This window comes from Tribolium madens, unplaced genomic scaffold (genome assembly GCF_015345945.1).
Source record: "Tribolium madens isolate multiple individuals breed KSU strain unplaced genomic scaffold, Tmad_KSU_1.1 Scaffold_97;HRSCAF=244;Tcas5.2_LG3a, whole genome shotgun sequence".
In the NCBI taxonomy this organism is placed as follows: domain Eukaryota; kingdom Metazoa; phylum Arthropoda; class Insecta; order Coleoptera; family Tenebrionidae; genus Tribolium; species Tribolium madens.
This window is the reverse complement of record NW_025401069.1, coordinates 6,540,645-6,564,962: the sequence shown is the minus strand read 5'-3', so window position 1 is coordinate 6,564,962 and position 24,318 is coordinate 6,540,645. Positions and strand designations below refer to the sequence as shown.

The following is a 24,318-nucleotide window of genomic DNA, read 5'->3' as shown; positions in this document are numbered from 1 at the left end:
TAAAATCGTGCAAATACACTTGGTGAAAGGGATTTCAACGTGTTAAGAGGTTTTATTTTACTTTGTAAATACATTAATTAGCATTTGTTACAACTAATCTATGGACAATACACTTTCTACACTCCAACGGTTTCGTGGAGCCATTCTGGGTCCTCCTAAGTAACTAATGGGGTTAGCAAATTTTCTTTGGTGATCGTTCAGGAATACGGGTTTTGGGACATTACCAAACCTGAGAAGCTTTTCCAGGGATGCTTTTGCTATAATACAAATTAGGATAGAAAATTTTCAAAAGCGATAAACCATAAAATACCTTCTTCACTAATAATTTCGTTAACATCGTTAACACTTTTGTGATTTCCGTTAGAACTCTGTCGCCAAAGAAAACACCAAACGTGAAATAAAATGTATATATTTGCCATAGATGAATCAGTCAGCGAATTACACAAAATTAGTTGAATAAAAAATGTTGGGATATTATGTAGCGTGATGGTTAACCCAGCACCGGTGAAGACGTACCCGTGAATTCCAAACTTCCCATTTCATCGATCATGTATGGTAATTGAGTAGCTAATGGATTGCTGTGTGGAGGTGGACTTCTGATGCGTGCCCTAACTGGTGGAGTCAGAGGCACCTGACAATAATTTACGACTTAAAGACAAAGAGTGATGCTCAACTCCATCCCATGCAGAATTTCACGTGCACAAGTTTAAGCGTTAATGGCATGCGTGTGATTTATGGAAAGGCTTGTTTTTGATTTATGAAACTGTATTTTGTAAACAGCATCACATTTTTGGCCAAGCACTTATGTATCCAGATTTAAGGTAACTTCGCTTATGGTGCTATAGGGTGCCATTGCCTCGATATTACTTACGGACTTGTGCGTTGACTCATCAGAGTTCCCGTTTTGTTCATCTTCGTCTTCTTCGTGCATAGTGCTTAAGAGTTCTGAACTTTCCTCAGGCGTGTCCCATGCTAGTTCACTGGCACTATCTATAAAACAAATATTTGTTATAAATTATACAGTTCTTAACGACCAGTACCTCTAAAACTAATTCTTCTGTCTCTTTTACTGTCTTGTCTTTTCAAAGGTTTCGTGGGAACCTCTTCTAAAACTGGCGTAACTTCCGCAGTTGTCACAATTGTCTCATTATCCTTATTAGTGGATCCGTTTGAGATTTCGTTTGGCAATTTTCCGTTTTGTGTTGGCGGCTTTGTTACAGTTTCCGCTGGCATCTAGTCAAAATTTTACAAAAATTGATACTTCCAAAAATTACCAACCTGCACGAACGGAGTTTCCTGCATTTTAGCAGCTTGTTCCTTCGACCACAATATATTAGCATCAGTTTCAAGTTCTTTACGCCTCTTGTAGGCTTTGTCCGTGCGATACAACTCATAAATGCAACAAATAATAATGAATACAAAAAATACAGAAAGGACAACTACGACGATTTTGTCGATTCCTTCTTCTTGTTCGGTTGCAGTAGATGCATCAGATGTGTAAACAACTCTTTGAGGTGCGTCTTCCACCCATGTTTTATCCTTACCCTGCAATTCCTTTTATGGTATCTTTTTGATTTGTGTATAACGTACTTGGCTAATGTTGAGATTGGTGGTTCCTGGCGTTTTTTCGTGTAAAACGTCGAAATGGGGGCTACATTGGGCACTGCGAACTCCGTGCGGGTTTGAAACGTTGACCTTTTCGGAGCCAGTTTTTGTAAACAGCATGTATTCTTCTAAAGGTTTCATTACATGCTCATTAACTTCAATAAATATGTCTATAAAAAATAATTAAAAAAATACATGACTGGATAATGGTAATGGTCTTGTAAATAACATAAGCAATACTTTTTATTGCCTACCAATTAGTTTATTTATGTAAAACATAATTGGTGTAAATGCTTTTTACGTTAATTCTAATGACAGGAAAGAATTAAAAGGTTGTGAACAAGTAATAAATCTACAGTGAATAAGATTATACACAGGCCGTTTATATTATTGATCTTTAAATGTTAAACTTTACGAAAATTTAATTAGACTCTTATATTTATAAACGTTTTATTTCCTTTTTTCTTATTTTATAGACAGTTGATATAAAAAAATTGGTGATCCATTTAATTTTTTTAGCAAACTTCATATTTCTTTTTTTTTAAATTGGATCTCCTTGTAATTCTTAAAAAAAATTTAGCCCTAAAAAGTTTGTACTTTCTTCTTTAAGCAGACAAAAAATTTATTTTTCCAGTATTTCTCGTTCGTTAAAAAAAGGAGTTTATCTAATAAGTTAAAAAGAAGAAGGACTTTCGTAAAAAAAAAACCGTAAAAATGTCCATTTTTAACAAATTTTAATAAAGTTCAGTTTTAAGCACAAGTGTAAGACAAAAAGTCACGTTTTGAACGAGTTCCTACAAATGACTTATGAAACAAGTTTTATATGTTATTTTTTCTATTTGCACATTTTACGTTCTTTTTCAACATAAAAGTCGATTTTTCAAAATTTAGGAACCTTTGCTCTAATAAGGTGGTAAATGTCACAAAGTTTGAAAAATTCGATTTACGAAGTGTCAATAGGTAAGTCTCGAGTTTTTTCAAAAATTTGTTAAAGTAACAATGAATACTGCAAATATTTCATGCATATCATTTGAAATAAGAAAAATTACTCAAAAAGCTGCTGAAAATCACCATTACCAACCTCTAGGAAGTAAAGTGTACTACCTAGTCTATTTCGGCACCAGAATTGGTGTTGAAATGGCTCATTAAAGCAAGACGCAAAATAGAAAAAATAGATTTTTTAAATTTTTTGTATACTCACTTGACAGACATCCACTATAGCCTTTGTATATCGCAAACCTTGGATCATTGGTGTTATGCCCCCCAATTAGCACCTCATTGGCCCCCAATTCTGGCACATTTGTGAAAGTCTGGGCTGGAATTTGGTGCATTTCTATCACTTCTCTATCCACTAACAACTCCGATTCGTTGTGGTCTCTTCGATAATAAACCGAGTGTCGCGCACCGTTAATGAAACTTTTATGTTGAACAACAGCTGCAAAAACCGCTCCTTCCCTGTCTTCTTGGATGATCAAATACCCTTCAGGACTCAAACCTATCAAAAAATAAAAACTTCGGCTACGAAAAAAAGCTATAATTTCCCCCAGGAAGCATCCGATAAACGTACTTGTTCTCCGTCTGCAAAAGCAACAAAGCTGTGTTTTTCTGTCTTATGTCCATACTAGAAAAAGCTAGCTGTATTTTGACGTGGTCCACCGACCCATTGAGGATATATTCCCTCCACAAAATCGACTCGCCGCTAAAATCTGCCCCCTTCTCATCTGAGCAAAACTCCCCGTAATAACTGGTGTGTTCGCAGTCGCAGGAATGCTCCTGATTTCGGAAATTCTCAATGCAGATCCCTCCGTGTTTGCAGGGGAGTGCATCACATTTCATATTGCAATTAGCCTTGACGCCTAATGCGAAATATTTTATAAAATAATATCACAGCGTGACCATTACCTTCGTCGACCTCCGTAACTTTAGACGGAAGATCTATAAGTGTTTGGCCAATTTGAAAACCTCTCATGCATCCCACATATCCGGGCAAAATGGGAGGATCCTCCGACACTTTTAACAATGTTTCGGGGTCATATCCGCCCAAATTTAATTGAAAATATTCGGTGGGAGGCGCGGGTGGCCTTTGCGGCGCCAAAACCTCTGAAAGAAAAATTTTTCCACTGTTTCTTCAATTACATCAAACTTGATACCTTTTTCGGGATTGATCCAAGGCTTATTTGAATAAGTTTCCAAGAGTGAGACTCCGATCGAAATGCTGTTGTTGTTCTCATTGACGTACATTGTGGTCATGTTTTCTTCGCGTTGGATTGCAATTTGTATCGATTTACTTGAATTTAACTCCGGATGTTCGACGGATAAGTCATAAATTTCACTTCCGAAGTTGAATAAGAATACAACTTGAGTCCCGTTGCAAATGAATAAATGGACGAAATTGTTTAAATGGTCGTTAGCGTAGAAAATCAAGGCTAATTCGTCGTAGGTACGAAGGTTTATTAGGATTTGTTCTTCGAATATTTTCTTTAAGGCGATTTTGTCGTTCTCGTCTTTGGTGTCCAAGTAATTGCGTCGCAAAAAAGATTCCGGTTTTGTGAATGTTAACGCATTAACATTAACATCTGTAAAGTAAAGATTCTGAGTGGTTTAAGAAAATAGGGCTTTGCACAGAGTGAATCAAATTTTTACTCTTGTGAATGCTGTAATAAGATAAAACAGATACCTATAAACTGAAATTTTGGCTTAATTTCTACCATTTTTGATTGTTGATCGATATCTATTTCTTTTATTTCGTTGTTATGAACAATTTCTGTCATTATATTAAAAAGTGCTTTCAAAATCCATTCAAAAACATAAATTTGAATTTTTTCCTTTTTTTTTCAAACTTGTTTACTTTTAGCCGATTTTACCATTTAAATATTTTTTTAATAAGCCCGTGGATTAAACTAAAATCAATTTATATTATTATAACGATGAAACTTATTTTATTGTGTGCTATGACGGAACTTGGCCTAGAGGCCAATTTTTTGAATACTTACAGGATGATTTTAATCACGTAAAAAATTAATTGAATTTCAAAATACTTATATAAAATATTTTATAAAGCAAAAAACATTTTACAAATCTCAGTCTTAGTCGTAATTTAATTAAGTGTAAAATTTTTCACTCAGGTTACTTGCAGAATTTTGAAAAATTATAATTATAATACAATAATTATAATGCAATGTCTAAAATATACAGGGTGAATATAAAGTATGGAACCAAGCGGTTTTATTTTTAATCATTTGCCTCCAGAAAATAATAATTAATATAAATTAAAGTAATATAAAAAATGTGATCGTATGAAATTTGTTTTTGAGTTATGCGATTTTTTTTTGTCAAATTTGCAATTTATGTGAAAAAATTTTTTTGAAAAAATTAAATATAAAGCAGATAGTTGTAATCCTTAGAGTATAGCTTTTATGAGAAAAATGATTTTATAGTGGGTTGCCATTTAAAAAAATATTTTTTTTGTAGAACTCAAAAACAAAAGGAAACTTCGAAAAATTTTATTCTTGTTAAATCATCACATTTTTATAGTACTTTATCATTCAACAATTAGTTTTTTCAAAAAATAAATAGCTTAAGCAAAAAACGTTTGGTTCCATACTTTTTATTCACTTGGTATATAGTTTATAAATGAACAAATTGTGTAATTTTCAAATGATAAGCACATTTTTGTTATTTTTCTTTATTTTGCCTGCGACCACATATTTCAAACGAGATGTCTTTTGACTGATTTTAGTTTGTTTATTTAAAACAGCTTTATTTCGGTTGGATTCAAAAACTATTAGTTACTGAAATTTTAAAACTTTTGAGATTTTTTGACCTCCATGTGGTCTCGGAAGGAATGTTCCCCTATATTCTGTGGACATTCTTCATAAATAGCACAAAAAAATTTAATCAACGAATAATTGGCACTCTTGATGAGACGTCCTAATTTTATTCACTCTGTATGAAAGCCAGGAAATCAGTATCATTTAAGTACTCAAGGTACGAGGACATTATTATATTTGAAATTATTGCAACAATGGGCACAGAAAGATATCTTTTTTCTTTCCCTAATTTGTAAAAACAATTATTGTAATATTAAAGTACGCATTAAATTTAAAATAATTTATATAATTTGTCTTGAACAAGGTCCAAGCACGTGCAAATTATTAACAAATAACAGGTGAGGTAATAAGGTGAGGTATATAATTTTCACCTATTCAGATTTATTTTTACTAACAATTTTTGTATGAATAATTGAAAATATGATTTTTCCGTTCCACATATTTTTTGTTTGAAAGATAGAAGTGCAGTTTTAACTGAAACTAATGTTTGTAAGCTGTAAAAATCTACGCAAATGAAAAGAAAATATTTGTAGAAGTTTGTCAAATTGTAAATTGTGGAAGTGATATGTTTATTCTAGTAATTGCGGTTTAAAAGAATAATTTATAGCAATATATGTTTACTTGTCGACTTACTGTGTCCTTATTGCGCCTTATTAAAACTGTGATCATTAATCAACGATTATTTTTCATAACAACTTTGTTAAAAAGAAAAAAAATTGATTGCTACTTCTCTTAACTCACTTGTTTCACAATAAATGCCTTTATACGCCCACGGATTAGGGCAAATGCATTCAAAAGTGCTCCACAACTCTTTACATTGAGCTCCATTTTGACACGGGTTCGGCACACAAGAAGGCTTGCAATCTTTAATAATTTCACTCAAATGTACACTCATGTAGCTATAAATATCCAGAATTTCTTCATTCACGACAAGGCCTCTAAAACAACCTATTAACCCCTGATGCACCGAAGTTTTAGGATCTAGTAAATTGCTAAAATCATTTACAGTCACATATTTTTAAACTGGAAAAATAATAAAAAAGTACGTTGGTGCGCCCCCGATAAACATCGATCCTTCAAACGGCCCAAACTCTTCTTCCGGTTTCAAATCATCCATTTTTTGATCCTCATTGATCATAAGTCGCACATGATATTTATTGTAATCAATCCATAATTTGTGCCACTCCCCACCGTTTAATTTCCGGTCAGAAATGATCACCAACTCCTTTGAAACTCCAGTGTTTAAAGTGAAATTAAATGTCAACTGAAAATCTATAAAAGAATACATTATATTATTTCCACTATTGTCTAAAGTGGTTTTAAAAATTGTAACCATAATAAAATAAGGTTATTTAATAAAAAGCAATAGTTAAAAAATAATAATTTCTTACCGCTAGTTAAAGCAATCATAAAACTGGGATAATTGGGCCTTATTGGTGGCTGATACAACAAAATGGCCTTTTTTCCAGTGGTCCTAAACGAGAAAGCCAAGTCCCCTTTCCTCCACCCTGGCACCTCAATATACGACTGACTTGTAGTAAAGGTAACCACATACCTTTGAGTGTCTAAAACATGCCTTAATTATACAATTTCGCCTGCACCACAAATCACTCCAACAAACTAGTTTCAACACACTCCAACGGCCCTAAAGTTACCCTTCCGAGGGCCTCATTTGGTAAATCTGGTGGTTGCAAAAACACCATTTGGGTTATCCCAAGACTTTTTGCTGTCGTGTAATACCCATCATCTGAGTTCCACTTGTCGTCAGCAGCGTCATCACAGTTGCACCACTGTGAAGGGTTTTCACATTTTTTTCCTATGGAACAAGGACACGTTCCTCTGAAATCGCCTTAAAAATGGTTTGATTAAAAGTGAAGCAACCAACCTTTTAACATCTCCGATAAAATCAACAGTTTCGTTTGCTGAACTTATAAACCAGGTAGCGGAGTGCAACCCTAGGGGTGCTTTGAAACAATCGTATCTAATATATTGGCTACAATTCAACGAGTGGGATACCAGCTCTTGTAGCATATTAGGAGTAAACTCTCGGTATTTGATAGTGAAACTGAAATCGCTCTCAGAGGGGGATCTCACATCAATTTGGCTTGGAAGATTGTGTTCCACTATTGTTTTGGTTGATTCTTCGATACTTTGGAATTCACACCGGACGTGAGCTGGAGGAAACTTCCCATTACCGTCAATATCAATTAAATAAACGTCAGGTTTTGTGTATCCTGTAAAACACCAAAAGTGAGACATTCAAAACAGCAAATTTTCACCTAGTAAAGCAAGTTCCTCGCAAGTTTTCCTGTATTTTGCAAAATGACAATTTTTCCCAGTGTATCCACTGTCAGTGCAGTCGCAAATAAGTTTGTCTTCTTTAACTGAGCATTTCCCTCCGTGTTCGCACGTATTTGGTCGCAAACACGGGTCGACAAACTTGCAGTCATCCAAAGTCACTTCACCTACAACTCTTTCCGACTGTAACACAGATCGGGGTTCCAAACTCGCCCCATTGACTATAATGTCTCTCATGCACCCTACAAGTCCAGAATTGGACCTGGAGCCACTCCCGACCTTAATTTTATCCCCGACTGCGAATTTCAAGTCTTCAATCTTCTCCTGTTTCTCCTTGTCGTCAACTCGCAAAATGACCTCGCCGTTGAAATATGTCAAGTTGAGAAAATGCCAAATTTTCGGCGTCTTTTTCACACTTATTAAATGCGTGGTGTTTTTGGCCATGTTTGTCAACTCGAATCTGACTTCGTCGTTGACTACACGGACCTCCCAGTAGAGTTTGGTTGTGGTTTCACTCGAGGCCAAAACGCTCAAATTGCTGCTACTTTTGAAATTGAATGTGAGGAACAAGTTGTTGATGTAGTTGTTAAGCCACCAGATGTGCGACGAAGTGAAGGGAAAAGTGATTGGGATTTCTGTAACATCGATTTCTTCATATTCCGGTCGCAAAATACCAATGTAGTGCACTTTAGGATTGTTTTTGTTGAGTTCGTAGATGATGGAAATGTCGTTAAAAAAGACGTATTTGAGGCCTCCGACGAAATTGTTTTTCGATTTTAGCCCAGTTTTCTTCTGGAGTTCGGGGCCTCCCCCGATGTATATCTCGGGGTCTATGTACAACATGGGGGAACCAGTGAGGTTCAACCAGACTTTCTCCTGGTTGAGGCTTAAAAGGATTTTGTCATGGTCGTGGAATATAGTCAAGTTGTTCCATTGGTTTAGCTGGAAATCGTCATTTTGGCCAAGGGTTTGGGACATGGTTTGGGCACCAAAATCCAACTCTATGTAAACCGAGTTGTTGTAAATTGAGGCAGCAATGTAGTGATCAATACGTTCGTGTTCGCCCCCCGCGGCGTAAAATAAGGCAGAGTCATCAAATCGGGTCTTGAATAACATTGAGAAACGGTTTATTGAGGAGTGAACTCGGTCTTTCCAGTCGTACACTCTGTAGGAAACGTAGGATGATCCTCGAAGCGTTAATACTGTGGCAGCTATAATGAATTTTTCACAAAATTAGTAAATCAATTCGTACTCGCAATTGAAATCCAAACACCTCAAAAAATTTCACTGATTTATTTTGGGTACAAATTAGAAAAAATACGAAAGTAATAAAAGTATAAAGTTTTTAAAAATAATAAGCACTAGTTTCCACGATTTCTATACTGAAAGTTATAATTTTTTGTAGATTTTAATGCACTCAGTTCAAAAAGTTATTTAAAAAAGTCTACCATGTCACGTTTAAGAAATACGTAATTAACAAAAATACAAAAATCGCCAAACAACAAATTAAAATTGAATTATTGAATTATTTTACTTTAGTTTTTCTACTTTTTTAGATAAGTTTTTTTTATAACAGTCCAACAGTAATCTCCTAACGTATTTTCATTCCAAAAACTTTTGTGGCGATTTTTGAAAACTTTTCGATAAAAGCGCTCGTCCTGTTCGTCACTCATGCTACCTAAGTTGAAAGAAAAGAAATCCAAATACGAGTCAATGGAATGTATTTTAAGACCCATTTAGACCCATCTGGTGATAATTTTGCAATAATTCAGCAACAATTTGAATATTAAATAAATTTTAAATCGGAGGCATTTGTGCAGAAAGCAGGAAAGTCATCGTTCCTAACAAAAAACTGTGACGTGATAAAAAAATTAACAATTATTTTTGTTTAATTAAAGATAAATAAACATAAAAATACTAATTTGATAAAAGGTGTTATTATTTGTAAACTAGAGTAATTGATTGTTATTTACCAAATAACAATAGTTTTACTAATCATTACTAAAGGAGCTGTTTTCTTCTTTTTGTGAAACCAATTTTACGTGTTATTTCAGAAACTTAATTGCTAAAAAATAAGATATGAGCTGAAAATTATGTAATAGCTGTACTCATACTCGTATGCGTTAGAGATTATCAGATTTTCCTGCTACACAACAGGAATGGTTTTTCCCAAAATATTTTTTTCAAGAAGTGAACCCAAAAATGTGAAATTCGCATTATTTCCCATTTTAAATTTCGAGGATTTCTTGAAAAAACACAAGTTTGTATCAAATTTGTACCCAAAATACCTCTTTTCGATAAAATGCAATTTTCTCCAGATTTTCGGATTTCAAATGCGAGAAGTGTTAGACTGATGTACCGTAAATATCACAAAACTCTCCTTCGTACAGAGTCCCAAAGCAGTCACACGTCAACGAGTTGTAGTGATTTATACATCGAGACCCCCTAAAGCACAAATTTTCGGTCGTTTTGCACTTATCGATGCAACCTTCTTGTACGTTTTCGTGTTTGGTTGCAATTAGAGGACTTATCGTCAAAAGATCAGATGCTGATTTGCCTGTGCTGAGGACTACGTCTTTAATACACCCAACAAATGACTCAATTATGTATTTAACACCATGCAAACGTTCCTCTGAACTCAGTCCACCGATAAGTATCACCGAGGTAACGTTTGCAGAGACTCCATAGTTATTTTCTTTGTCGAGACCTCGAAGATTAGTCTCTTCCTTCTGGTCGTCAACAGTGGCCATCAAACGAGCCCCATGTACGTCTATTCTGACCTAAAATAATTCGTGGACTATTTCTTCAGAGAGAAATAACGAATTCGTACAGTCACCGAATGCCACTCGTCTCTGTTAAGCCCTCTTCCAACAGTCAGTGCTGTTAGATGTTTCCCATAGACGTGGACAACTTTAAGTTGGCCTTGTTCCACAATGATGTATAAAGCATAAGGTTGTAGAGAAACTCCCGCTGGGACTTTAACATTGTGATAGACTAAAAGCCCATGTGGAAGTCTAGTTCTAAACTGGAAAGAAATTTGTCGACACAGCCTACAATTTTTCTATTAACTTTGATTGAATGTTCGGTGGGTGAATGAACCTTAATTGAAAAGTTTGGATAATATCCCCGTCGATTTGAATAAAAGTGTTCGATTGGGCAAACATAAACGTGTTCTCGTTTCCCGTTTCCTGGAAAGTCAATTCGGGTCCACGTTTTTCTTTTGGTACTGTGTAATTCCCAGAGATGAAGGAACGGTCTTGAAATATCTTTGATTTTGTTTCTTACAATTTCAAATTTACTTACATTTTAATGAAATACATTTTCGTATACACTGTATTTCTGTATTAAACCTATTTTTATTATTACCAGCACAGCCTCCCCATGCAAATAATACGCATTTATTTTTATCGTGGTCGTAAGCCCATTTGTAAAGGGCTCTGTTGCAAGGACCTTTATCGGGAGGTCCTGGACAAGGATGTCCGATATCACGATCTAAACGACCCAATACGACTATAAGAACTACGCTGAAGTTGATTAAATAGAGCCACATTTTGCCTAAAACAAAGGATTCCCAGATTTGAAATAAAGGAGAAAGATTTGTTTACTATAAAAAAAAAAAACAGAATTATAGGAATTTTTTTTACGATTTTGATTTTTCATTTAAATTTTTGAGATTTGACCACCAAGAAATTCGTAAATGGTCTGATAGTGTTTTTAATTAAATACGACCATTACACACTGGCCGCCAAAATTAACCGGACACCTAAAATTTTGCGATTTTTCACATTGCAATATTTTTGTTATTCTTTGTCGGATTTCAACGAATTTTTGTTTGGATTAAAGAATGAACTTTGCAGAACATTGTATCATTGTAACTTAATTCAATCACATTTCTAGTTTTGTCTTGTAAATCTTATATCTAAAAAGACGAGAGCACTATTTTTTTTACTTTTTTTATACTGAGCTGTGGTGTGCGACAGAGACAAACTTAAAAGTTTTTACTGATTTCAGACTATTGCCCATTCTTTTTTGAATTATGTACCACATTTTCCATAATTTTAATTCTTGAGACATGAGATATAAACCTTCATAAAAAGCATTACATTTCCAATTTCGTATTAAGTAGCCCAAATGTGCCAAAACGTCAAAATAGGCGCATGGAAGCTTCCAATAATTAACCGTTTTACTTGTTGTAATCCTTTGAAGACGTAATTGTGCTCTTTTGGTCATATAAGCAATGATTTTCGATTACTACCTTTTATGTAGCCGCCTTTCTGAACGAATATTTAGTAACATTAGAAAAGCAACATCTTTTTAATGCTTTGTATCTCGGAAGTACCAAAATATAAAATTTTGAAACAAATTGGTTCTCGTTCAGAAAGGAACGGGCAATAATCCGAAATAAGTAAAAACTTAATTTCGTCTCTGTTGCACACTTCAGCTCAGTATAAAAAAAGTAAATCACAGTGCTCTCGCCTTTTAGGTATAACATTTACAAGACAAAACTAGAAATGCTATTGAATTAAATTACAATATTCTGCAAAGTTCATTTTTTAAGCCGAACAAAAATTCGTCGAAATCCGACGAAGAATAACAAAAATATTGCAATGTAAAAAATCGCAAAATTTCAGATGTCCGGTTAATTTTGGCGGCCAGTGTATACCACCAATAAAATTGAAAAGTTTAATCATTTTAGAAAGCAATTTTTTGCAATAGATCACTTCTACTGTCTACAAAAAAATTGCTGTTTATAGTAAACAAAAATCCCTTTCCACATCTATTACTAAAACCACCTAAAACGTACCTATTCTATTTTTTTTAGTAAAACTTTACATCTAACTAACCTTCGTCAAAATATGGATTCCTATTTAACCTTATCATTATCATCAGCTTGTTAAACTACTAGTACAATACATATACGTGCAATCTAATGTTGATTTAAAGGCGTGATTTGATATTTGTAATTTGTATTAGTTCTCATCCTACATGACCTACTGGGAACAACATAATGAATATGTTGTATTATCTGTTTGAACAAAAATCTTTCATCTACTTAGTAAATTTAAAAGAAAAAAATTTTATTTATAAATACCTGTTTTATAAAACAAAAACCCGTTTGTGATTTTTAATTTTTTATGGTTTGATTAAAATTGAGCTACAATGAGGCTAACTTTAGTTTCTAGGAACATACTCGTAAATGAAACTTAACAACTTAATTTGTTAAAATTTTTGGAAGTGAGTTATCTTTTTGATTCATTTCTAGCAAATTAGTTGATTTAGCTTGTTAGAAGCCATTTCCTAATTTTTGCTTTTTGTTTCATTTTGTGAATTTTATGAGCTAAAGAGAAATAATCAAGGCCATTCTGTTATTGTTTTATTGAAATAAAAATATTAAACTACATACTTTATCATAGGTATATTTTACGGCCAAATTGATTAGGTATGTGGTAAACCGCATTTAATTCGTTTCAAATTTATTTGTTTTCCATCAAACAAAATATTATATTTCAAGACTTATTTATGAAAAAAAAAAACTGTTTAATATTTGATATCCTTTATTCATTCATTTATTCAAATCAGTTTCATCGTAATATACAGGATGCGCCAGAACTCGCGCCCCAGAAAAAAATGCCATATAAGGTAAGATACCAGGAACATGGAAAAAATGTTAAAAAAATTTTATCTATAAAAATTTCGAAGTTATGAGGGTTTAAAGTTTGCACTTTGATTCTATTTATTTCTGTTGGAAATATAATTTTCCAAGTTTTTTTGTTATAGGCTATTAAAAGAGGAAACAAGGAAGCTGTATCCTAAATTGTAACTCTGTTCAATGTTATTTGTGGCTTTTATTCGCAAAATTTTTGTCCCTTTACTAAATAATTGTAAAAAGACATATACAAGATCATCAGTATCCTTAAATAGATATAAAAAAAGGTTAAATGTCAAAAATAAATGTTAAAATTTTTTGACAGATAGATTTTTTTAAACATTTTTTTCATGTTCCTGGTATCTTACCTTACTTGAAAATTTTCTCTGGGGCGCGAGTTCTGACGCAGCCTGTATGTATGTATAAAAAATATTACAGATTTTATTACTGGAGATTCGGTTTACTATAAACACTAATATCCATATTTTGCAATAAGAAGGTACACATATGTAATTTTCGACACCTAGATTTTTGGAAATAGCACGTAACATTTAATTAAGATAAGTGTCAAATCATCATCAACTAGATTTGTTATCTGTGTTGTCACTGATCAGTGAACCTATTAAGAGTACCATTTTTTATTATTACGATAACAATAACAATCCTCTAATTTACGTTTTTGTTATAGAACAGTTCCCCATGGTCATTTTTAAATTAATTTCAATTCGAAGTGTGTAAAATTAAGCAAATATAATTCTGTTTGGTCTAGTAGTATCATTTTTTCTTTTTTTTTTCTTCTTCATTAACACAATAACCATTATTAATATAGTACTTTTCCTACATATTATTAAAGTTAACTGTTCTCACTAAAGTTTATTTAAATATTACTTCTTATCATTATGCTATTATTGTCTAAGGATTATGGCGTGACTCCCAAATAAAAAAATATTGTAATTAATAATCCTTATTGCAGATAAAAGCAAAATATAGAAGTGTAAGGTCTTATTCTTATAAACAATTATTTGTTGTTTTTAAACTATGTACTGGGTTATTTTACTTTTGTGTTAACACTCAAAATGCTACTAATGCTACTAATCTAAGTGTATTAGGAGAAGAAAAGAGAGCGCCAAAAATTATTCACCTTGTTATTACTGTTGATGTTTGCTAAATTAATTATACATAAGCTCATAAAAATGTAGCGGCAAAGATTTATAACAATTTTAATATTCCTGTTTGGAATGTAAAAATAAAAAGAAGGATTGTTAAAGATGGTTAGATGGAAGTGCACAAAGGCATGTTTAAAAACAATTGCTTCCAGACCAAATTGTATCCATTATAAATAATAAGTTCAATTTAAAAGTTAAGATGGCTTACCCTCGCCGGAAGCCCGATGACGTAAAGAAATAATTCGAAGGCGTTCTCCTGTTGTGGCGAATTAGCCACTTATAAAATAATCACTAGATTGTCTGTGGCTTGATTCATATAGCTGTTATTTACTAAACCGAATTTGAATGCATACCATTTTGGTTCCTAACACTAATTAAAATCACCGCCAAAACAATTAATACTTTTTCATATTCATATCGCTTCAGTTGTACACAAGCCAACACTATTCTTCCATTATTAGATAACCGGTGAAAAAAAAACAAATTTAATTACTATCGTGATATGTAGTTTGTTTACACAATATTGATAATGGGAAACGTTCCAATTTTTCAAAGTTTGACAAGGCTGATGGCGCGCACGAGGAGGCGGCAGGATTATCAACCTGCTTGCGAACAAAACGCCGAAAGACTGACGGAGCTCTACGAACTTGACAGCGTTGTTTAAGTGTCTTAGTTTCGAAATGCAGCAACTTGCTAACAAATTGATAAAAGATAAAACACATGACCAGCATGATTCTTAGTTTATTAATTTTTTACGTAAATGTAAATGTTCCAAAGAGGGTATTTGCTCATTCCAAATTTTACAGTCGCTTACTTTGTTTTAGTGTGATTAATCACTTAGAGCAGATCTGTTAAATAGAAAAATGCATTTTTCCTGGATTGACATGCTTTTGGTACGAGTATAATACAATAACTGCTGAATTTTTGTAATACAAGAAAAATATCGTTTTTTGGCTTGGCATATTACACTCATTTTAAGCCAACCTGTTATTTATTTTTTTGCATTATTTAGGGTATTTCACTAAAATCCGGTTTGTTTAATTCCATTATAAATTCGTATTGTCTAATGAAATATCATAGTCCACCATAAATATTGATAACTCGTTTTGTTTATCATTCGAACTTTATTTAAAAAATCAAAGGTTTGAAATAGGATTTATAGTACATGTTTTTTAAATCAATATTATTATACAGTCTAATTAAGCAAAATTTTTTAAACAAATTCACTTGACCTTCTGTAAAAATTTAGTCTATAGGTATCGAAATTCGTTTCTCGTTAAAACTAAATAATATGGGTTAAAAACACCTTTTACACTGAGAAAGATAGAGTTCACAATTTACGCCCATTTGAATTTGTAATTACAAATACCCTAGTTTCAGATAAAATATGTATACTTATAAGAGATTACAAATGTTTTTTGGATGATTTAACATCTAAATTCTTATCTTCCTTCATAATCAAAAAATTTCAAGGATTTGATCTCGATATATTTATGAATAATTTATATTATTATTATAAAATTTTATACTTATTGTTTCACCAAACCCAAAACGAAACAAAGCAGAGTAGCAGATTTGATTTTTTAGATTTTTTACTCTTCTAATATTAATTATGACTTAATTCAACCATGTTTTGGTAATTTTTATGTTTATACCTACTTTTTCAAATTTGTTTTATTTAGGTACTGCTCAATTATTGAACTTGATTTAAAAGTAAATGATAATGATAATGATTTATTCAAGGAATAACTCTAATTATGTACACTAAATTTAATACCAGACAGTATCTATATGGAATAAGAACATGACAAACAAACAATTGAAATAAAATAAAACTGTTATCTATTTAAAGAAATCCAAATATTTTCTGAATATTGGATTATACAGCATTTATTTCCGCCCGAATCAGACAGGCGAATTCTATCGTAATATATCTCGTTGAGTTCTCCATATGCATAAAAAGTCATGATTATTATAAGTATAGATATGTCGTACTATTTCAATCGCAATTCTGCCACTTTTCATAACGTTTTATTTTCTGTACAGGGTGCTGCATTTTGGATGTCCGAATAGGGAATCTCCGAAACTAAGAGGTTTAGCCAAAAACGAGTAATACATTCTGCGGCTCATTTTTTGAGAAAATAATATTAGTTAAAACCGCATCCCACTATCGTCTTTTGTTTTCGACTTATAGACAAAAATTGACATTTTAGCGAAATCTAAAAAAATTCATGTCTTCGTTATTATAGAAGATTCGAAATAAAGACATTATAGAGGCACTTTTTTTACGTAGAATTTAATAATGTAGTTAACATTATTTTTTCAGTTATTGGTTTAGCCGTAATAAAATAAACTTGTATTTTTTTAATGGGAATCATAGATGGCTATGTCATTTTTAAAACGCTTGTTTTTTTCTTATCTAAAAAATATATATTTGTAACAAATTATTATAATACATTTTTAGCAAAAAATTATCTTTGATTTTTGTTCGCAGTTGTCCATGAAAAAATGTTGCATCTTCAACTAAAAGGATTTAAACTATATTATATGTATTTAACCAGTATCACTAATGAAAGAGTTTTCTAAGTAGGTACTAAGTAATGAAAAAAATGCAAAATAAATTGTAAATCAACTTATTGGCGACTAATAACATTTCTTTGTTTTTAAACGAGCTAACATTACCATTGCAACTTCTAGTGATACATAGAGTGTTGTAAAAAAAGCCGCTTTAATTCTTCAATAAAATATATTTTATATGACACAAAAATGACGATATGGCTATTCAAATACCCAAATTCCGTCTTTGTGAAACGTTATCCTACCTCCGTTAGATCATCAAAAAAATGTTTTTTCTAATTGTGTTGACTGTTGACACATTTATTTTTCCTATTTTTGGATTTTTAAAAATATGTAATAATTTTTTCTGAGGCGCTCGCAATGCTTCTACCGTATCGTATTTTTTAATTTTTTTATAATTGTATCTATTTTTTCATCTATTTTACAGTTCATAAAACTCTTATTGATTATTATTTACACATTTGGAGTGAAATAGTTTTTCCATGGCCAACTATTATCAAACAAAATATCAAACAAGAGTTTAAATACCTATAGTTATAAAAAAATATTCTGTTACAAATATATATTTTTTAGATCAGAAAAAAATAAGCTTTTCAAAATTGCCATAGACGCCTATGATTTCCATTTAAAAAAATACAAGTTTATCTTATTACGGATAAACTAATAACTGAAAAAAATTGTTAACTACATTATTAAATTCCTCGAAATAAAGTGCCTGTATAATGTCTTTATTTCAAATCCGTATCTTCTATAATAACGAAGATATGAATTTTTTTAGATTTCGCCAAAAAGTCAACTTTTGTCTGTAAGTCGAAAACAAAAGGCGTTAGCGGGGTGCGGTTTTAACCAATATTATTTTCTCAAAAAATTAGCCCCAGAATGTATCACTCGTTTTTGGCTAAACATCTTAGATTCGGAGATTCCCTATTCGGACATCCAAAATGCAGCACCCTGTACATAGTAGAGTGTTGTGACTTTAAATTTGTCAGTGGGTACCAGTAGTTACACAGATTCTTGTTTTACACACAAATCAAATATTTGTGACTTATTTAATCTCAAAAACACAGTTGCGACGTTACTAATGTGGCGATTGAAATGGTACGAGGTGTATGTATAGTGTATAATATAGTGATTCATGAACTATGACAGCAACCAACAATACATTACTCATTGTAGAAAAACTCAAACACAAACTGATTGTCGGATTGATATTTGGAAAAGGATGTCCCAAAATATGACTACATAAATTCTGACTTTTAATTGTGAATATTGTATTTTGGGTTTTACCCTCCTAGAATTATATGAATAATATAACATTATATGAATCATAATCACTCTGTATTTATTATTATATTATTTATTACTTATTATAAAATTTAACCTTTGAAGAGCTATATATCTGGTGAAAAAAGGCTCAAACAACTTTTTCTCATCTGAACTTTTGAACTCCGTTGAATGTCCTTCATTTTTTCAAATCATTTAAATTTATTAAATTGTGCTTAAATACCTTCAAATACATACAGGCTGTCCCAACGGTCCGAAATTTAGTTAATTTAGGATAGCAACTTAGAATTTTACACTAGACTAAACAATATATTGATGGAAAGCTTGTCAAAAGATCTTTTGATTGGTGCAATAATAAATAGTAGGTGCTATTTGAAAAAAATGAGTTTTTGACATTTTTAATTAGTCATGTTTAAAAAATCGCAGTAGGCACATGCCACTGAGCAGGTTGTTGAGTAAACACTTAAAAGATGCGGCAAACCTTCAGGAATCAAACGGCATTACTTAATTTAAGTTGTGTGCAAGCATTTAGAAGTTACGAATTTTTAGACAGACCCCTGCATTTCAAAAATTCTGGTAAAAAAGCGCCACAAATCAAAATTGATAACAGATAAATGAAAACAACCTCTATAAAAGTTATTTGTAATTTAGCGTAGAATCCAAAAATAAAATCAAACTGAGTAGATTCCATTTAAAAAAACATAACTTTACTGTTTTTTTTAATATTGAGACACCCTGTATATAAACCGCAATATTTTTAAAATGTGCATCAAAAACGCAGCTATAATCTAAAAAAAAAGAAAAAGTCAATAACTCTTAAAATAAACAAGTTATAGAGCTTTTTCGGACCGTTGGGACAGCCTGTATATTAGGTACACCTTTTAATTTATTTTTAAAATTGTGGAACCAGTAAAGTAAAATAAAAGATGAGTTGAAACAATAATAGATCTACAAAAAAATGTATCGTATAATGTGCCTAACTATAATTCGCGATTGCGAGCATAAAATTTATCATTATGTAGGTGTGTGTCAAATACGATATTTTCTTTAGTACTGTAAACATAATCAAATTTTGAAAATTTGTATTTAAATTATCCGACGATGATTAATATAGCTTCATTATGAGACCACAATCAACCAAAAATATGATATTGAAATGAAAAATGTTTTATTATGTGTATATTAATTTTATTTCTCTTATATAACTTAATCTATTCATCATCAAGCAAATGATCCAGTTTTAACTGTCCACCACTACTATTTTGAATTTTCTTATTTTTCTTATCTTTCTTGACTTTCTGCCCAACGACATATTCTGGCATCACAACTTTTGAACTTCTAAAACTAGGTTTCTCGTCTTCATTCTTCAAATTATCTTTAACAGTAGTGTGGACTTTCTTAAAAACAATTTTCTGTATCTCTTCAGTTTTATCAGTCACCATGCTTTCGTTACTCCTATTTTTCAATTCATTTAAGAATGAAAGAGCCGCTTTAGTATTACTTCGATCAGACATGTCTTCATCTTTCACATCAGCTAAAGAGTATTTCGTCCACTTGTGAGGATTCTTTTTGAAGTCAGGAATTGTCCTCATGTAATTTTTGGAAACGGGGTCTTGTGGACGTTTGAAGATGCTTTCTTTACCCCGAAACTGCTTCATTACTGACCGGTTTGTCCTGTTAGAGAGTCTGGGGGCCTCCTCCACTTCCATTTCTTCGTCTTTCTGTAGGTTGCATTTTAAGGTGCTCAACTGATCAAAAATGCTTTTTTGTCGCTCCATAAAATTCTTATTCGAATTTTTCAGCATGAAGGGGAGGTCTGGTTTATCCATTTTGCAAGGGAATAATATAAACAAAATTGTTTAACTTCAGCTTGACACTTAACGGGTGACAGCTGACCAGTGTTGCCACACTATTCTATTTTATTAGATATTTTTGCTACGAAATAAAAGAAACAATTTAAGATTTGTTGTTTTTAATGTATTGTTGGGTCTTTAAAATAATTATACAAAAGAAAATCAGTCAAACTAATTTTATGTGATTGTCTCAAGTGATTTTTGTCGGATTTATACAATTGTAACTTTAGTCACTGCCAGTTTTTGAAACATGTGTTTTTTCGAATGTCAAAACTTCTTAGCATGTGTCTGATATCATTTTTTTGTAAATTAATTTAAGTAAAGATTTCACGCGATTTTGGGTTTTGTGTAATAATAAACTGAAATATTTTGAAGTAGTTTTTGGATCAATGTGTCAGGTGAGAAATCCTCGTTTGTTTTATTTTGTTATAACCTCAAATGTTGCCATCAAGTATAAAATTTTTATTGCGTAAACTTTCGCACACGATACAAACTTTTTATTTTTGTTTTACAAAATTTTGGTAATTCCACATTAACCCCTGATATAATTTCTAAGATTCATTTAAATTTACAGCCTAAAGAAGATACCTGACGGTGACACTCTTTTCAAAATGAAAAGTAAATCAACAAAACGCATCGAGAATAAGAAGAAGAAAATGGCAGCGTTGATAGAAATCTCCAGACTTAATGAATACGACCGAAATTTGAAGAAAACGCAAATAAGTGAAGCAAATGGCTCAAATTGTTCAGAGCTTGAACCAAGTGTCAAAAAGCCAAGAACGGAAGCTCCCATTGGGTAAACTACCCCCAAACTATTTAATTAAAGTAATTATACATTTTTAGAGACAGCATTGACCAAAAAGTGTGTGTGCCAGAACTGGGGCCTTCAGGGAAACCTAAACTTAGTGGCTTGGAACTACAAGAATTGAAAAAGATGTTGCGAGAGAAGACCACGAAAATGCGTCAGCAACCCGTGTTTAAGCTACGCGACGTGGGGATAAATGCCAGTTTAGCAACAGATCTCGAAAATCGGGTCCCTTTATTTCTCGCAGACTTGCAACACTTAATTATGTACTCACAACTTGGACACCATTCACCGTATTCTCCCGCGAGATGGTGTGCTTTAGAGAAATTTAACAGACTGGCGACTACTTGCGTTCTGGTGGTAGAAAACATGACTTTATACCACTACATGGCGCATGGTAATATGTTCCCATTTGTGAGTTCAACTTTTGAACATAAGCTCGAGATATTGGCCCCAAACTCTAGTAATAGCGATGTTGTTAGGGAGTTGTCAATGGTGCCTTTAACCGGGACACAAGTGAAGAAGTTTTGTACTCAGTATGGGACTTTGGAAGAAGCGGTGCACAAAAGTTCGGAAGTTTTTGATACAGTGCGTAGTCTTTTTCCTATTGAGAAAGATAAAGAGGGGAAGAACCAATTATATCCTGACTTGCCACCCACAGATCGGTTTCCTAGGACTCAGTTATTGCTCTCAGGGTGGCAAATGGTTGAAGAGAATTTTCCATTACCAATCAAGGGCCTTATGGAGAATAAATACGCCGGCTATGTCTTGACTAAAGACAGATATGAAGACGTAACTCCACACAGTAAGATGTTTGGCATTGATTGCGAAATGTGTAAAACCACTATTGGAGACCTCGAATTAACTAGAGTGTCAGTAGTAGATGAAGACTTAAACACGTTTTATGACACTTTGGTCAAGCCAGAGAATAGAATTACTGATTATTTGACTCGATTTTCTGGCATTACGTACAAAATGATGAAAAATATTACAACTAGATTACAAGACGTGCAAGAAGATCTTAGAAGAATATTGCCTGCTGATGCTATTTTGGTTGGTCAGTCTTTAGGAAACGATTTACATGCTCTGAAAATGATGCACCCTTATGTAATCGATACTAGGTATCAAAATGCAATTCGATTTAAATTTGTTATGGTCAATAATTTTTTTCAGCGTTATTTATAATATAACTGGTGACCGCGTGCGGAAAACTAAACTCAAAACTCTGACAGAGGAATTTCTTTCTGAGAGAATTCAGGAAGGAAAAGGTGGCCATTGCTCAACTGAGGACAGTATGGCATCGTTAAAATTGGCTCAACTCAAGCTGACGAAAAGTTTATATTTCGGTGATGCAGTGATGGGGAACTTGCACAGTGAAATTAGGACTTGTCCCGAGTTGGGGACTTACAATTATGCTACTAGTATGTTGAAGCAAACGACGAAAGTGGATAAGACGGCGGTGGTTGTGGGTCTTAATGAAATAACTTCAAAATATAAATATTGTGTAGATAAAGAATTGAAAGTGCAACAACAAAATGAGAAAATTAAGTATTTTTCTGAAAAAAATTGTAAAGAAGTTGTTAAGAAAATGTGTGATTCTATGGGTATGTTTTCTTTAAATATTGGACATGTGAAACTACAAGAAGGACAATTGGAAGGAACAAAGGTGTTTAAAAATGTTGATAAGTGGGTGAAAGAAATTTATGAGAATATATCGACACCTGGACTTGTGATTGTGTTGTTCTCGGGAGTTGAAAGAAGTAACGGTTGTTGCTTTATACAACTCAAGAGAGATGTTTAAATCCTGTCAAATAAATGTTTTTCATTTAATTTGTTTTGTTTTTATTAAGCGTTAATTTGAATTCAATTAAATGTTTTGTACCTCACCTTAAATTATCCTGACATCTACTCTCTCTATCAATGTTTATTGTTCAATAATTGTCTACCAATAAGAAAAACTAGTTCAAAAAATATACATTATGCTACGCACAATACACTCGCGTCATTTGGTTGCATAACATTAAGTATTTTGCTAATAATTTGAACACTGGAACCAATCGGATACGGTTTTGCTTGACAAATACTGACCCCTAAAAAATGTTGAATTGTTTATCAAAATCGCACTCCAATGGTAAGCTTTAAAAATTAGAGTCAGGATTGCCAACAGATTCAGTCATTCTGGATCACTTTTTTTTTGTAGTAATGGAATAATTATTATTACCGTGAACATGCATGCCTCTGTGGCAAATGTACATACCTTCCCTACAAACTCCTTATAAACTGCATTAAAAATGGTACAAAAACGGTGTTTGAAATTTACTTTTTTTTTTGACCAAGTCAAAATTCTGTTAAGAAAATTCGCACCAACTTATGTTTCCATAGCTCCAAATATTGTTAAAATCTTAAGTTTTTCCAAATCTTGTTATTCTTTATTCTATATGTGTCCCTTCCTTAAGTTTTTAATTTTTGATAAATTTTCGAATACATAATTTACCCTAGGTACAGTAATTTTTATCGTATGAAACTATCGATAGTCAAAGACACAAAAAAAATATTTTAAACTTTTAAAGATACAGCAAAATTAGATGCTCACTCTCTCCATCTATTTGATATTTTTTCATTAATTATTTTTTTTGCTATAACTTATTATTCTTTTCCCATTAATCCTCTTTTTTATACCGTTTTCAAAAGCTTTTTTGGATAACTTTTTTTTAATTACGGTATTTCGTTTGGTTTTTCTAATATGTGTATAAACAGAATTAACGTTAGTCCATGACGGTATAATTCAATAATGTTTTTACATTGTTTGAATACACCTTATACAATTTTCTAGACATTCTTTAGTTACAGTTTCAGTTTTGTTGAATAATCATGTAGCCGACGCTTTATCTATAATGGGAATATTAAAAGGAAATTAAGTACTTTCAACAAGATGCATTGATTATAAAGTCCTCTACGCTATTTACGTTTTCATGTTTTGTTTTATTCTGAACTTAGTTATCGGGGATAGTTTTGTGTTTTATTTAATGTGTTTTGTGTTTTATTTAATGCCAAACAAAACACTTTTATGCACTTCAAATGATAATACAAACAAAATATAATTAATATACATTATGTACAATACTCAATGAACACAGTGGCAGATTCACCATTACATTGTGCTTTATTCCAATTTATATCTTGATCTGTTTAGCTTGGTTATAAACATTTGATACAAAAATCAATAGTCCTATACATATTTATAAAGAATGAT

General features: G+C 32.3%; 3 protein-coding genes across 6 annotated transcripts; 1 reads left to right on the top strand and 2 right to left on the bottom strand.

Moving 5' to 3' along the window:
- Positions 1 to 37: 37 nt before the first annotated feature.
- Positions 38 to 15,186, bottom strand: LOC123014062 (contactin-associated protein like 5-1). 3 transcript variants are annotated; one of them, XM_044412925.1, is made up of 21 exons: positions 14,755 to 15,186; positions 11,037 to 11,288; positions 10,833 to 10,989; positions 10,564 to 10,783; positions 10,093 to 10,513; positions 7,715 to 8,944; positions 7,321 to 7,669; positions 7,057 to 7,274; positions 6,827 to 7,000; positions 6,482 to 6,707; positions 6,177 to 6,427; positions 3,756 to 4,181; positions 3,508 to 3,705; positions 3,173 to 3,461; positions 2,807 to 3,123; positions 1,591 to 1,775; positions 1,279 to 1,545; positions 1,041 to 1,233; positions 872 to 990; positions 311 to 368; positions 38 to 257 (listed from the first exon to the last, which is right to left on the bottom strand). In XM_044412925.1, the coding sequence occupies exons 2-21, from the start codon at positions 11,281 to 11,283 to the stop codon at positions 94 to 96; spliced, it is 5,709 nt and encodes a 1,902-aa protein (XP_044268860.1). In that variant the 5' UTR covers positions 11,284 to 11,288; positions 14,755 to 15,186; the 3' UTR covers positions 38 to 93. The 3 variants fall into 3 exon arrangements, with proteins under 3 accessions (XP_044268860.1, XP_044268859.1, XP_044268861.1); XM_044412924.1 differs by lacking the exon at positions 14,755 to 15,186 and adding an exon at positions 12,578 to 12,629; XM_044412926.1 differs by lacking the exons at positions 38 to 257; positions 311 to 368; positions 14,755 to 15,186 and adding exons at positions 394 to 631; positions 12,578 to 12,629.
- Positions 15,187 to 19,558: 4,372 nt separating this feature from the next.
- On the bottom strand, positions 19,559 to 20,305 carry LOC123014621 (protein TSSC4). Its single transcript, XM_044413828.1, has one exon. It carries the CDS (start codon positions 20,234 to 20,236, stop codon positions 19,619 to 19,621), a length of 618 nt encoding a protein of 205 aa, XP_044269763.1. The 5' UTR covers positions 20,237 to 20,305; the 3' UTR covers positions 19,559 to 19,618.
- A 182-nt stretch (positions 20,306 to 20,487) lies between these two features.
- LOC123014407 (RNA exonuclease 5) lies at positions 20,488 to 22,895 on the top strand. 2 transcript variants are annotated; one of them, XM_044413504.1, is made up of 4 exons: positions 20,488 to 20,658; positions 20,835 to 21,056; positions 21,104 to 22,186; positions 22,239 to 22,895. In XM_044413504.1, the coding sequence occupies exons 2-4, from the start codon at positions 20,872 to 20,874 to the stop codon at positions 22,864 to 22,866; spliced, it is 1,896 nt and encodes a 631-aa protein (XP_044269439.1). In that variant the 5' UTR covers positions 20,488 to 20,658; positions 20,835 to 20,871; the 3' UTR covers positions 22,867 to 22,895. The 2 variants fall into 2 exon arrangements, with proteins under 2 accessions (XP_044269439.1, XP_044269440.1); XM_044413505.1 differs by lacking the exon at positions 20,488 to 20,658 and adding an exon at positions 20,727 to 20,781.
- Positions 22,896 to 24,318: the final 1,423 nt, after the last annotated feature.